The sequence below is a fragment of the Molothrus ater genome, chromosome 11 (assembly GCF_012460135.2).
Source record: "Molothrus ater isolate BHLD 08-10-18 breed brown headed cowbird chromosome 11, BPBGC_Mater_1.1, whole genome shotgun sequence".
NCBI lineage: Eukaryota > Metazoa > Chordata > Aves > Passeriformes > Icteridae > Molothrus > Molothrus ater.
The window spans coordinates 3,293,737-3,307,613 of record NC_050488.2 but is presented as its reverse complement, the minus strand read 5'-3'; the positions used below and the strand labels follow the sequence as shown (position 1 = coordinate 3,307,613).

The following is a 13,877-nucleotide window of genomic DNA, read 5'->3' as shown; positions in this document are numbered from 1 at the left end:
TGGTTAAATTTAGCTTTGCTAGCTACTTCTGCTAGAGCTATCCCTCTATTTATCTGGCTGTGAAACTGAAAGAAATAGTAATTTTTGTTTGAATTAGTGGTGAGGGTGGTCAAACACTGGCACAGGTTGCTCACAGAATTGTGGAGTTTCCTTCTCTGCAGATATTCAGAACCCCACTGGACACAGCCCCGAGCAACTCTCTAATTTTTTAAAAAAATGCATACAAACCTGACATATCCATCTTAAATCAGTGAGAAGAATTATCAATTTTCATGTTTGTGGAAGTATTTTTTTGCCTTTTTTTTTTAAAGTGAATCAAAGGCAGATACGTCCTTCAAATTAAAAGGACAATTAAATTATTTGCTATTAAACTCGAAGGGTTTTTATTAAAAAAACCCAACTCTGTGAATGTAAAAATAGGTGAGATTCAAAGAGAGGGGGAGTGGGGACTGTCACACCAGCCTCTCAGCCTGTTCTTCATGCCTGATTTCCCCTTCTTCCAGAGCCACTGGTGGGGGCATTCATGGGCTCTATCCTTTTGTGTCCCTGTTCTGTGAGCTGAAAGGAGCACGAGTCCATCTTCACTGAGCCACATCAGCACTGCTCCCTCAGCCTTGCTGCTGGGAAATGTCACCCTGATCCATTGCACAATTCCAGCTGGCCCCCTCTCAGGGGAGCACTGCCTTGCTGGAGTTGCAGGCAAGATGCTGAAATGCACCATTTTTATATCAATTTATAGCTGACCAAACTTGTCCCCAGCTCGAGCAGCAGCAGCAGGAGAATGATGTGGTGCAAAACGTTCCCTTGGTTTGAGCGTCGTTTTCAGGTCGTTTTCAGATAATAGGGAAAAGCATTTCAGATCATAGGGAAAACCATTCAAATTATCCTCCCAAAATTGAAATAATTACCCTGCATCCCAGCTAATCTTAGCCAGGAAGCCTTTGAATATCCTGCAACTGTTGTGGGAGAGCTGATGGTGTGATGGAATTGTACCATCAGTTGTACCTGGATAATTCCATGGTGTGATGGAATTGTACCATCAGTTGTACCTGGATAATTCCATGGTGTGATGGAATTGTACCATCAGTTGTACCTGGATAATTCCATCACACATGAACCTGCTCTTCAACTGATACAGGAACGAGACAAAAATTCCTGCTACCCTTTTCTTAGGCAGTTTGGGAGCCCTGATATTTAAATAGGTTTAATAACCATGAGGGGTATTAAACCTGAGGGAATTCAGGAGCCTCACCAGCCACCAGTGTTGGTTTTCCCAGCTTTTACAGAGATGGGGCAACTGAGAGGCATTTTAAAAGATTTTATTCCATTATCAGTCTTGATTAAGAGTGAGACGCAAGAGATGTAAAACTCAAGACCATTCCATCAGAATCAACCTATTTCTTAGTTACAATCCCTTATAAATGTTTTTCCCTATTAGCTTTTGCCACACAATGCTGCTATTGTTTCTAATACCACTCACCTGTATTATTTTCCCCATGTGGTCCTGTTACAATGCATCTTTCACAGCATGCCACTGTAGTTCCCATCAAAAACTCACTTCTATTTTTATTCCCCACTAAAACAATACATCTCTCCCCCATACTATAAGTCTTTACACCACAAAAAACCAAATAATCATTATCTTGCCTTCAGAAATATAACAGTAATCATAAATTCACTTTACAAACACAATAAAACTCCTCCAATTCCTATAAAACACCCATAAGTACTACTAAATTCCAATCACTCAACCAAAACACATAAAAAATTATAAAAACATCTACACCAATATCCAACAGACTTGTAATATTAACTATATAATTAGGCCTCTATTCAATGATACCTATATATATATTAATACCTATAATATTAACTATTTTACCACAAGGAATTAAACTGCAAATCAATTCTAACCATTCATTACTAATGCATTCCACCCAAAAAACATAAAATACTAAATCAAATCTCTCACACTAGAGCGAACTCTGAATGTAGAACTTTGTTATTATGAAATAATCTTGTTTATATTTTTGATTCCAGTCTTCAGATTTTGCATCCTCGCTGGGGGTTTCATTGTGCTTTCATTTTAGGTTGTCTACATGTGGGATGAGCTGGCAATTCCTTCCCTGCCAGCCAGGGTTTGGAATAAATTCCCTTGGTTTTGAGAAGCATTTGGTGCCTAAAGGAAATAGTGAGAACTTGAGGTGATTTGTTTGGTGCTATTTTCCCAAGAGATGGAACTGCTGTGGATCTTGGGGTTTTGTGGGTGATGGGAAGCAGAAGGAATTAGCTTCTAAATCTCATTTTTTCTGTTTTCAGAGTAGAAATATGGGGGACACCAATAACAGGCAGCCCTGGGGAAATTTTAGCTATTTATTTATTTAGGTGATTATTTATTATTTACCTCTCTGCATCCTGCTTTGGTTCAGTCCTGTTTGATGCCTGGGAATGCTGCTGATGTGCTGGATTGTTGATACAATCAGTAAAACCCAATTTTTTCTCTTGATCCTGTTCCTCCCTCCAATTTTGAGTTTAAACTTTCTCATTTTACAACAGCTCCGTGCCCTCCTGTCTGCTACAGAGATGTTTAAGTGTTTAAATCATGCAGGAAGTATATCAGGAGAAAAGGGAGAGAACTGGCAATACAGTGGGAATTAGCAAAAACCACTTGTGCTTCTCCCATCACCCTCTGTTTGATTCTTTTTCTCTGCAGATTCGTGGCACTGTGAGAGGTGAATGTTGTCTTTTTTCTGTTCTCTGCCAGAAGCTCTTCACAATCAAAGTTCCTGGTTAAGCCTATAATGATTTTATTTTAGAGGAGCTGTATTAACACAGCTCCTCTAACATTTCATATTTTTCTGTCTTCTGTGCAAGCACTGTGTAACACCATTATGTACCACATGTAACAAATCCAATAATATTTGGAAAATATATCCAATCTCAGGTACCAGGGCATGTAAAGCATCTGCTAAAGGCTTTCCAAACATTTTTGTTGTCTGTTTTCGAGCTAATTTCCAAATGTATGAGCCAGAGGGCTTTGAAATTCTGGATTTGCAATCATTGGACCCAAAAATGGTGCAAACTTGTCAAAGTCAGGGATTAAGAAGCTCGTTCTCCTTAAGGGTTGGGGACCTCTAGTTCTTGGGAATTGTGAAGGGAGAGATCTGTATCAGCTCAGTGTAAAAATATGCTTAATCTTTTGAGGGTTAAAAGGAGATCAATTTACTTTCTGGTGAACAGGTGATATAAGTGAACATAAATATAAATGAATAGAAATATAAGTGAATGGGAACACTGACGTGAAGCTACTCAGCACTGTGCAAAAGAACAGGAAAAAACCACCTAAGCTTCCAAGTTTGAAGTGCTGGGTTCTAAATGCAGTGAGGGAGCTCAGGAGGGTGTGGAAGTCCTGCAGTCTGGGTCCCCTGGTGCCAGGCAGGTTACACAACCAGCCCCAAGTTCATAACTGCTCTTCTCCAATCCCTTCTGCTGACCCCAATTCAAGCTGACTTTTGACTTTATTTGAACTGAATTTCAGCAGCCCTGTACCTTGCAGGGCTGGTTCTGAGCTGGGAAGCAGCTGTGTGGCACCACAAATCATCCTGCTCTGTGTAAAGCACAGGCAACTTGTTCACCATGAGCATGGAAACTTCCAAACCGTGCAGGAACAAATTGGGATCAATGATGTTATTCCAGGTCTGCCCTCGAGCTTGCAAGGATCCCAGTCTACACAGATAGAAAAGATTGTTTTTATTCCCATGTGGAAATAAATTCCCAGCATTTTAAGGGTGCACAGCTGCTGCCAGGTGTTTGCAGGGAATCTGTTCTTATCTCACTCTGGGGGTTGATGTATTTCTGATTTTCCTCCCCACACCATCTCAGGGGGAAGGGGTAGTGAGCAAGAGGCTCCTTTTGTGGTTTCCAGCTGGGGTTAAACCATTGCTCTGGCTCCAGAATCCCAGAGAGACTCCAAACACAAATTCCCAACCAGCTGAGGGCTGGTATTTCACTGCCTTCCTCTTACCAACAGAGCTTCTGGAACCGTTTCCCAATTTGTAATGGGAAAATTTATTTAGTCCAGCAAAGTTTTCAATTCTTAATCCTTGACTAAAAAAGACTCACCCCTTTCATTTTTGCAGCTTTTCTCTAAGAGAAACAGGCAAAATCTCTGTTGTTTTAGCATGAAGTCAGTTGAAGGAAGATATATCTGCAAAAAGCTGGAATATTTGGTTATAAATTGGGATGTTTTAATCTTGCTTTAGATGTCTTGCATTAAAATATTGATTAAAATTATGTAGCAAGGGAATCTCTCTGATAGGACCACAGTTCTTTAGTAGTTCTTTTTGCAATATTAGGAATTCAAAAATAAAAATATCACGTGGTTTGAACAGCATTCAACCTTGTTGGTTATTTTAAATTTTACATATGACATGTTTAATTATACAGAGAAAAATTCCTGTGCATCCTGGTCCATTTTGTCTTTTGTTTGAGTAATTAGAGTATGAAGTGGAAATCTTTTGCAATTCAATTTCAAAAAGTTTTGTTTTCCTCTGTTTTCCTGTTGAGATGCTGGGCTGAAATAGAACACTCAATAGTGATATGGTATTCCAGCAAAGCTCATTTTCAGTGTTAATAAATTAGAATATTTAATGTCATTGTTATTCTGAAGGAGTAGTTCAACCTGTAGAACACAGGAGAATTTCATACAACAAATTAAGACTTTAGATAATATAGAAAATCCTGACATTTTAATGTAGAAGGACTTCTTGGGTCTTCTTGCAGAGAAGAAAGGGAAGTTTAGCATGGAGTTAGGACAAAAATGGGAATTATTTCCTAATCTAATTTTACAAGTTGGATCACCTCTTTAAGTTATGCCCAGAATGTTATCTTTCTTCTTAAAACCTTTTATTAGTCAATTATTTCCTAGTGCAACAATTCTGAAAATTCCCTTTGTAATCCAAACTCAGTACCAGGTCAATACTGGCTTTGGATTGGTATTTTTAAGCCTTGGTAATGCAGCTGTAGTTTGACCTAGAAACCTATTTTGATGTGCTGGGTGTAACCAGGGCTTTTTAAACATCTGTCAGGGGGTTCTTCTGCATGCGAGTAGCTGCTTGCAATTGAAATGTTGTGGGGAAATAATCCAAAGGCTTGGGAGAGATGTTTGAAAAAATTTTGCAAGGGTCATGACTGGAGGAGGATCCTGGCTCAGTCCCTTGCAAGCAGGTGATGGAACAGATTGCAGGTGACCTGTGGGGAGCAGAAGGGCCTTGCTGGAGCTCCCTGTGGTAAATCTCAGCTCAAAGCCTTCCCCTCTTCCCGCTTCCAAGGGTTATGGTGCCTTTTTGGAGCTGCCTAAAACCAGAGGCCAGGCAGAATTAAGGGAATAAAAAGCAGTTCTATTTTTTGAAGGGCCTTCAGGTACATTTCAGGCAGATGAAATGCTCCAGGGGCTAAACCCACAAATGGACAATGTTTCACAGGTTTTTATACTTTTATAAGTTTGGTCCATTTGCATACTGGGGGTTCTGCTTGGGGTTTTGCACTTGTCATCCCTGAATTTCCAGCTAGCCCATTACTCTGTCTCTAATTAAACTCAAATGATGAATATTTGTCAGGCTTTAGAGATGTTTGTTGTGAAACCAGCTGCACCTGTTAATAAATGGGGGAGCAGCACTGCCAGGAATGTAGTAGTGTAAATAACGATGGCAGTGGTTGTTCAAAGTTCCCATTCTGCTAAAATCAATATTAAATTGAGGAATATTAGAGTGATGCCTTGTCAGAGCCATCTAAATCAGAGGCCAGTGAGAATTAAGGGAATAAAAAGCAGTTCTGTTTATTGAAGGGCCTGCAGGTACATTTTGGGCAGATGAAATCCCCCAGGGCCTACACCCACAAATGGACCCTGGCTCACAGGTTTTTATACTTTTGTAAGTTTGGTCCATCTGCACATTGGGGGTTCATCTGCCCATTCCAGCTGCAGGTAATGAAGTCATTGAGCCCAAGTTTGCTCCCCCCAAGTCCCTTTTGTTCCCATCTCTGGGCCCTGGGGCAGTGAGGTGTCCTTGATTGCCAGGCCTGGAGAGGAATTGTTGTGTGTGCCCAAAATGGGGAAGCTGCAGCTGACACTGGGTGTGCAGTTTGGAGTGACACACTAAAGAGCTACAGGATTGCAAATATGTGAAAAATATAAAAGCTAAAATGCTAAGGCATCAGTTCCATGCTCTGAGGGGTCACTGAAGCTGCTCCCAGTGAATCCTTCCAGAGTAACCCCATCGGGCTGTCCTTGTTTTCCAGGTGCCATGAACCGCAGAATTCAGCGAGAAGTAAATTTAGCTGCAGCCCAGCAGGAAGTTTCAGAGGCAGCAGCTTCTGCAAGGGATTGTCAAGAACAATCTGCAAGGAGGCTGCTCCTGGCATATAGATTTTGAGCTGGAACAGTGCAGGGAAGGAAGTGCTCCGTGCCAGCTCTCAGCACCATATGCTTGCCCCTAATGTAATGCACAAAGAATATGGAGACAGCAGCTGCTCTGCAGGGAGGTGGCCACTTGTTAGATTTTGAAACCCTTCTGAAGTGTCTGTTCCTTTTCTTTTCATGGGTATTTTTTTTTCCCCCCTTGCTTACGTATTTGCATTCAAAAGATGTTCCCTGAAAGGAATCTATTTTTAGGCTGTGGTAAGAACAGGGGAGTGTGATCTACTTTTTGTTGAAATAAAGGTGATTTTGGAAGGACTCTGATAGTTTTTTGTATTGAGAAATTGTATTGAGCAGGTTTTTATTTTCTTGATTTCTTTGGCATCAGGGCATGATGAAATCATATCTATAAATTAATTATTGTCTAGAGCTGTCTGACTTTGATGGAAAACTTTGTCTTTCTTTGGGTTCCAAGAGTGTTCCAGTGGCCTGACCACATTCACATTTAATTCAGTGACAATTTTCATTGAGTTCAGTCGCAAAGAGAAGCATAAATGAGGATTTAGATCCAAAATGAGAGGGGTTGGATTTAATATGCCCAGGGGAATGGATCTTCCCTGGCACCCATCACTACCCAGGCACTGAAGTTGGTTCCTCTGTTGCTTTGAGAAACCTGAAGTTCCTGGCAGATTTCAGGAACTCTGTGCCTGCAATGCCAGGAACACAAAACCTATTTAAGTAAACAAAACTGGATTTTAAAAGGTATTTTTTTGACTCCACTGAATTCCAGATACACCTCGCTATGAGCACTTCCATTTTGAATTAGAGATTCTTAAATGAATTTGAGAATCCAGAGGGAAGTTACATCACAGTATAATGAGGTTACAGCAGGACAAGTTGTTATAGCAGGTAATAAAATTAATGTTATCTCCCTGGCATTTTTGCTGAATGTCAGTGTTTTACAGTGACCCTGGAGTGATGTTAAAATGTCACAGCAACACCAGAGTGACCCATATTAGTCAGTAAAAATGATGGTTCACATAAAAGAAAGATGTTACAATCCTTTTTGGAAGGATAAATCTCTTTCAGACACATTTTTGGGTTATTCTGTGTTGTTCTTTGTAGCTGCTTCTCTCTGAAAAAAAACCAAACAAAGACATTAATCTACCTGTCACCAGGTATCCAGGTATCAATCTTCCTGCTGGTAGGGAGATGATTCTTTTGGAAAAATTAATGTTTATTTGTTTGCTTCAGTTCTAGAAGTCTGTTATCTAGCTGACCTTCGTTTTCAAACCAGCTGCAAGTGGTGGTTTTCTGGGATAATTAATTCCTAATGCTCATTTCAAAGTCCCCTTTTCCCTTTTGGTGGCCATACTTGTTGCAAGAATTCAAATCCAGTAGGGTGGCTGATTTGCAGCTTTAATCATTCCCTATGTGTGCCCTCATCCCAGTGATGGACAATGTAGGAAGTTCTATCTATTAGGAATCCCATTGCTGAAGTAAACTGGATTTTAAAGTGAAATTAAATACGGATTCTGAATACAGTCCTGCAGTCCTAATTCTGCAAAATGTGAGGTAAATTTTTAACTCACATTGAGAATGATGACTTAGAGTCTTGGCTTGAGCCAAATCAAAATCTGTTTTCAGTGCAAATTAAAGCTGTGAGATGATTTCCTGTTTTTATTCCCATAAGGGCAGTTTAGCCCTGGCTTAAGGAACACTTTTTAATTCTACTGAGCATAAGAAACTGCAAGTTATCATTAGCTTATAGTTCACACATTGGCCACTTGAAGTCTGGGGTCCTGGCACAGGAATATTTTGTTTGGGGTGTACAACACTCCCAAGAAAGTTTGTAAATTAAGTGTTTATTTCGTTTTGAAAGGGAATTTAAAGTCTTCCTTGTCCTTCCTTCTCTCCTTCAGAAGGATTAAGAATTGGTAGAAGTAGCACAGTGTTCAGTCTACTCCATTTTCACTAACATACGTAGAATTTATTTGTCTGAAGCAGCAGACTAAAGTAATTCTAGAAACGAATACATTTAGATACAGGACTATTATTTCATAGATTTTTTTTCACTGAGATTTGTTGTTATGGTTGCATGGAGATTTATTTTTATATAAAAATGCCTGGCAGGAATAAAGAAAAAGATAGAGCTTTCTTTAACTCACTTTTAAAGCTGTGAAAATCAGCAAACCAATGGAATTCTAAGCAAGAGAGAAAAGGAAATCCTCTGTTCATGACAAGTGAGAATTGCTTGGTTTTCAGCCTAAGGAAAGTTACTTCCTTTTTAATGGATTGCCCAACCATCACAAGCTGCCAATGGCTAATTTAAGAAAAAAGAAATGCAAGAGACCAAATGTGGCAAATATGGTCAAGAGAAACGTTTCTCCTTGTGAGGAGATGCTTCAGGTCTGTTGGAGCTCCATGGAATTTTTACCTTGATTTTAAAAACTGCAAGACTCGTGGCTGCACAGCTCAGATATTAAACTTAAGAACTGTGAGAAAAATGAGAGAAATTAATCTCCATTTTTTTTTTCTCCTCTCTCCAGCCACCAGAGAAAGAGGGCGGGCTGCCTCGCCAGGTGGGCAACAAGACGGAGTGTGGGCTCCTGGGGTTTGTGCTGGATCTGAAGCAGGATTACGAGCCCGTCCGCAGCCTCATCCCCGAGGAGAAGCTCTACAAAGTTTACACCTTCAACTCCGTGAGGAAGTCCATGAGCACGGTGATCAAAATGCCCGACGGCAGCTTCCGCATGTACAGCAAGGGAGCCTCTGAGATTGTTCTCAAGAAGTGAGTGCACTGCATCCCTGGCCTCGTTTTTTCCAAAATTCAAAGCATCCTGATGCTAAAATGCGGGAATTCTGGTGTTTGGAGTTTGCTGCCTGCACCAGAAATGGGACACACCTTAGCAGCATGAGCTAAATTATTGTTTTTTTAATTTTTTTTAAGTGCTTCTGGGAAATTGATTTGTTTTTCTTACCAAAGAATTGGGTCTGCTCTTGGTAATTTGTAAATAGATTCTTTATGTTCAACCCATTTGGAAAATAAGCACTTTTCAATTTCACTGTAAGCAGCCAGCTCTTTGATTATTGAGAAAATAATGCATGAAGGGTTCTTGGTGTCTGTGCAATAAGTTTCAAATTCTCTCTGATATTTCAGCAGTGAATCTTCTAGAAATTTACATTAGAAACTTAAAACCCGACATCAGAAGAGGAAAGCATTGACTGAAATGAGCTTATACAGGAAATACTTTGACAGTCATGCAGATGCACACTTGATGCTTTTTTGGGACTACCTAAAAACAGAACCCAGACAGAACTAAGGGAATAAAAATCAGTTCTATTTATTGAAGGGCCTGCAGGTACATTTGGGCAGATGAAGGTCACAGGTTTTTATACTTTTATAAGTTTGGTCCATCTGCACATTGGGGGTTCATCTGCCAATTCCAGCTCCAGGTAATGAAGTCATTGAGCCCAAGTTTGCTCCCCCCAAGTCCCTTTTGTTCCCATCTCTGGGCTCTGGGGCAGTGAGGTGTCCTTGATTGCCAGGCCTGGAGAGGAATTGTTGTGTGTGCCCAAAATGGGGAAGCTGCAGCTGACACTGGGTGTGCAGTTTGGAGTGAACTGCAGGAGTACAAATAAATGAAAAATATAAAGGCTAAAATTCTAAGGCATCACACTCAGTTTTTATTCTCTTTTCCCTGCCCAAACCAGGTGTTCCAGGATCCTCAACGCGGCTGGGGAACCGCGCATCTTCAGGCCCCGCGACAGGGACGAGATGGTGAAGAAGGTGATTGAGCCCATGGCCTGTGATGGGCTGAGAACCATCTGTGTGGCCTTCAGAGACTTCCCCAGCAGCCCTGAGCCTGACTGGGACAACGAGAATGACATCTTATCTGACCTGACTTGCATCTGTGTCGTTGGCATTGAAGACCCAGTAAGGCCAGAGGTACGTCCAATTTTTATCTTGTGTAAAACTGGACATAACCTGAAGGGTTTCTTACAGGTTTTATCTCTTTTTTTAAATTAGTTCTTTCAAAGAAGCTGAAAATCAGCTTTAGAAATGGGTTTTACTTGATGAAAAGCCAAATAATTAAGGTGATAAAATTCAACTATATTTAAATAAAGGAATACAGGGCTTTCTGCAGTGCAGGATTGAAATGATCAGCAGAGGTTTTGTAATGCTCCCACATGTTAAAGAATTTTCCTTTAAGCAGTGCAGTGATGTACAACTCTGAAAGAAGGGAAGACAAGTGCAGTGATTAAAATTGCCATGGTTATAATGACAGTTTCCAGAGAAACTGGAGTTTTTGCCATTTATTGTAATAGTTGTCACTTTACTTAAGATTGTACCTGGTGACTGCTCAGGAAAACTTGTTTTTGATGTTGTATTTGAAGAAGGAAAGGCGCAGTTGTCATGGATATCACATTTACGTGGAGTGTACAAATATAAATAAAATTTCAGAGTAAATCAGTAGCAGGTGTGCACATGGGAAACACACCCCTGCTTCTACACTTGTAAATTACATTCCTACATAAATAGAAAGGGCTGAGTTAGAGAATTCTGATCTCTCTATTGGTGCTTGATAATTAATGGAGAATTATGAATTCCAATGTGGGGTTTGAAAATGGTGACAGTACCTTTGGAGCTAGCACGACACAACCCCAGGTACCAACTGCACCAAGACTGTGCCTTGCCTCAGAATGGATTTTATTGGCTTTTTCTCCTCAATATGAAGGTTAAAATAAAAAGTAAATCTTGTGTAGGTGACAACTGGATGATAAACTCCTTATCTCCACACAGAGCAGATAAACAGCATCCACTTTATCTGTCATCAGATGGTCTCCTGCTGCTAATGCATCTGTCCCCTCGGCTGACATTGCAAGCCTTTCAAAATGTTGGAAAATGTCCTTTAGAAGTTCTGTCTGCAGTGCTCCTTTAATGCTCCAGCTCACACAGACGGATATTTTGCAGAAAATATTTTGCAGAAAATATAGATATTTTCAGAAATATTTTGTCAGTGGCCACTGGAACTGTGAATCAATCCTCTCCCCCTCCTAAACTAAATCATGATCCACGTTAGAAAACAGCTTTAAGTCAGGTTCCGTGTGGTGTGACAGACTGAGGGATTGGGGAGCAGTGGGATTTGCAGTTATTATGGAAAATAGCTGCAAACTCTCCTTTCATGTGATTGTTAGGAGGGTGTTTTGTAAGAAAGCTGCTCTTATCTTGCAGAGAATAATTTTTGAGGAGCTTGAGGTAAAAGTGAATAATTCTGCTAAAAATAGAGGGCAAATCTGACTTCTATGTAAAGAATCAAAGAGATGAAGGCAGGAAAACATCTTATTTCTAAACAAACACTTGAATATTGTATTGAATTTCTTGTAGGTTAGCACCAGAACATGCAGGAACACTTCTATTTTAGTGCAAGACACACGAGAAAATATTTGCAATTTCAGAATTTTACCAAATTTTGGACATTTGGGACTTGGGTTTTTGTTTTTTTCCTCCATGTCTCTTTTGACTGCTTCGAAGTAGCAATAACAAAATAAAAATATTTAAACCAATATTTAAATTATTACTACTCTGCACATTATAAGAAGCAGTACCTTAGGGGAAATAAATGAACCAATAAACCCTGAGCCAGGAGAAAAACATAAAGTTCAGAAAACTCTGTAAGTTTGGAATATCTGGCTTGGTTGGAATATTGTGATGTGCGTGTGTGAAATCCCCATTGCTGATGCAAATAGCAAGATGTTGAGCAGTTCTAGGGAATATTTTGCCAAAATGAAATCTGCTCATTAAATTGACTCCCCACTGGAGCTTATGCATTTTCAAAGTGCTTTCTGTAGGGCTAAAAAAAAGAACACAAAAATAAGAATTCTTACTAAAAGTGCTGCTTTATCAATATTCTCAATATTCACCGATGTCAGGATTTATTTGGATGGAGGTGATAATTCAGGTAATTCTAATAAAATTGTCCCAGTCCTGGCAGCCTTTACCTTCCCTTCACTTGTATTCCTGTGTTTTCTGGGGAAGAATCAGGATTCTCCTTTTCCCTGAGGGAGTGTTGGGCTGTGCTGAGGATAGTGTAGGACATGGCTCCTGTGCATCCAGGAATGATCCCAGGTGGGAACCCCAACCAGCTGTCTTGGAGAAATCCTTCCTCCCTCCTGCTTCCAGGGATATTCTTGGGATACTCAGGGAGATTTCTGGCACTCACATCTCCCCCATACACTAAAAAACCACAATTTGAATGAGTTATTTATCACTGATGTCCAGCAAGTGTTGAGTTTTCTCTGGAATGCCCACCATGGACACCCATGGCTTTTCCATATTCCCAGGTTAATTCAGACACCAGCTTTGTCATCAGCAGCTGCTGGATTTAGCAAGCACTGAACTTCTTGCTTGATATTTATATTTTGTGGGTGTGTTTTTTATTTTCTTTGATAAATACACAGGAAGAGAACAAACAGAGTGATGCCCTTCTCCTGCAGAGATTCTCTGTTGATCCTGACACTCTTTCTGGCTTGATTTTAATGAGCCCGAACTGGCTCACACTGATCTGCCAGAAAACGCCTCCAGTCTGTTATTTCTGGGAGATGAACGTAAATCCCTTCCAAATATCTCCTATTTATTTGTCACCTGATTGGGAAAGATATTCCTGCATTGGATACTCAGTGCATGCGTGCTTGCATTGGAAATTTTGCTTTGCAGAGGGAAAATAAACCCCAAAAATTGTGAAATGTGTACTTAAGCTCTGCAAAACTGATGGAAAATATCTGCTTCCTCTGCCCACTCAGTCTGCCAACACTCTTTCTCCCTTACAGCAATAAAAAAAATATGAACAATATTTTAACTGTAATTACTGTACACACTATTAAATCAGATACCACCCACCAGCTGTCCAGAAAATGACAGGAGAGGAAAACAGGATGATTTCTCCAGTTAGATGTGAGTTTGAGACCTGTTTGCAACTGGAGCTGTTCTCCCCTGACCTTGCTCAATGGGACTGACCCTTCATGGCAATATCCTTTCTTTCTGCTTGCACTATAATTTATTTTTCTCCTTCACAGTCCATCCATTGGGCTGGTTTTCCAGATTTCCATCTAAATCTGTCCTGTCCTATACATGAGGGTCACCACAGCTTCAAGTGGCTACCAAAAGCATTTCCAATTGACAAATGGGATTTAGGCAGGATTATGAATGTGGAAACTGGGGAGATCAGGGGTCATTTGCTTAAGGAACAGACTGGAGCTGATCATATATTCCCCTACAGAAACCTATTTCACATCACTAAAAGGCTTCAGGTGGAAATATTTTTTCCAGGGTGTACAACTTGTGGGGAAAATATTCCCAGTTAGAGGTGTGGAAATGGGAATATAAAGCTCTGTCCCTGCATTCTGCCCTTGATTTTGTGATCTGTGTTGACAGAGTCCTGCAAACAGCACGTCCTGTGGG

At 40.3% G+C, this 13,877-nt stretch overlaps 1 protein-coding gene across 1 annotated transcript in view; it reads left to right on the top strand.

Moving 5' to 3' along the window:
- ATP2B2 (ATPase plasma membrane Ca2+ transporting 2) overlaps positions 1-13,877 on the top strand; it is a 233,732-nt gene that overhangs the window by 171,352 nt on the left and 48,503 nt on the right. The window contains 2 exon segments of the mRNA XM_054516040.1: positions 8,965-9,206; positions 10,130-10,364. Of these exon segments, the coding sequence (XP_054372015.1) occupies positions 8,965-9,206; positions 10,130-10,364 (477 nt within the window).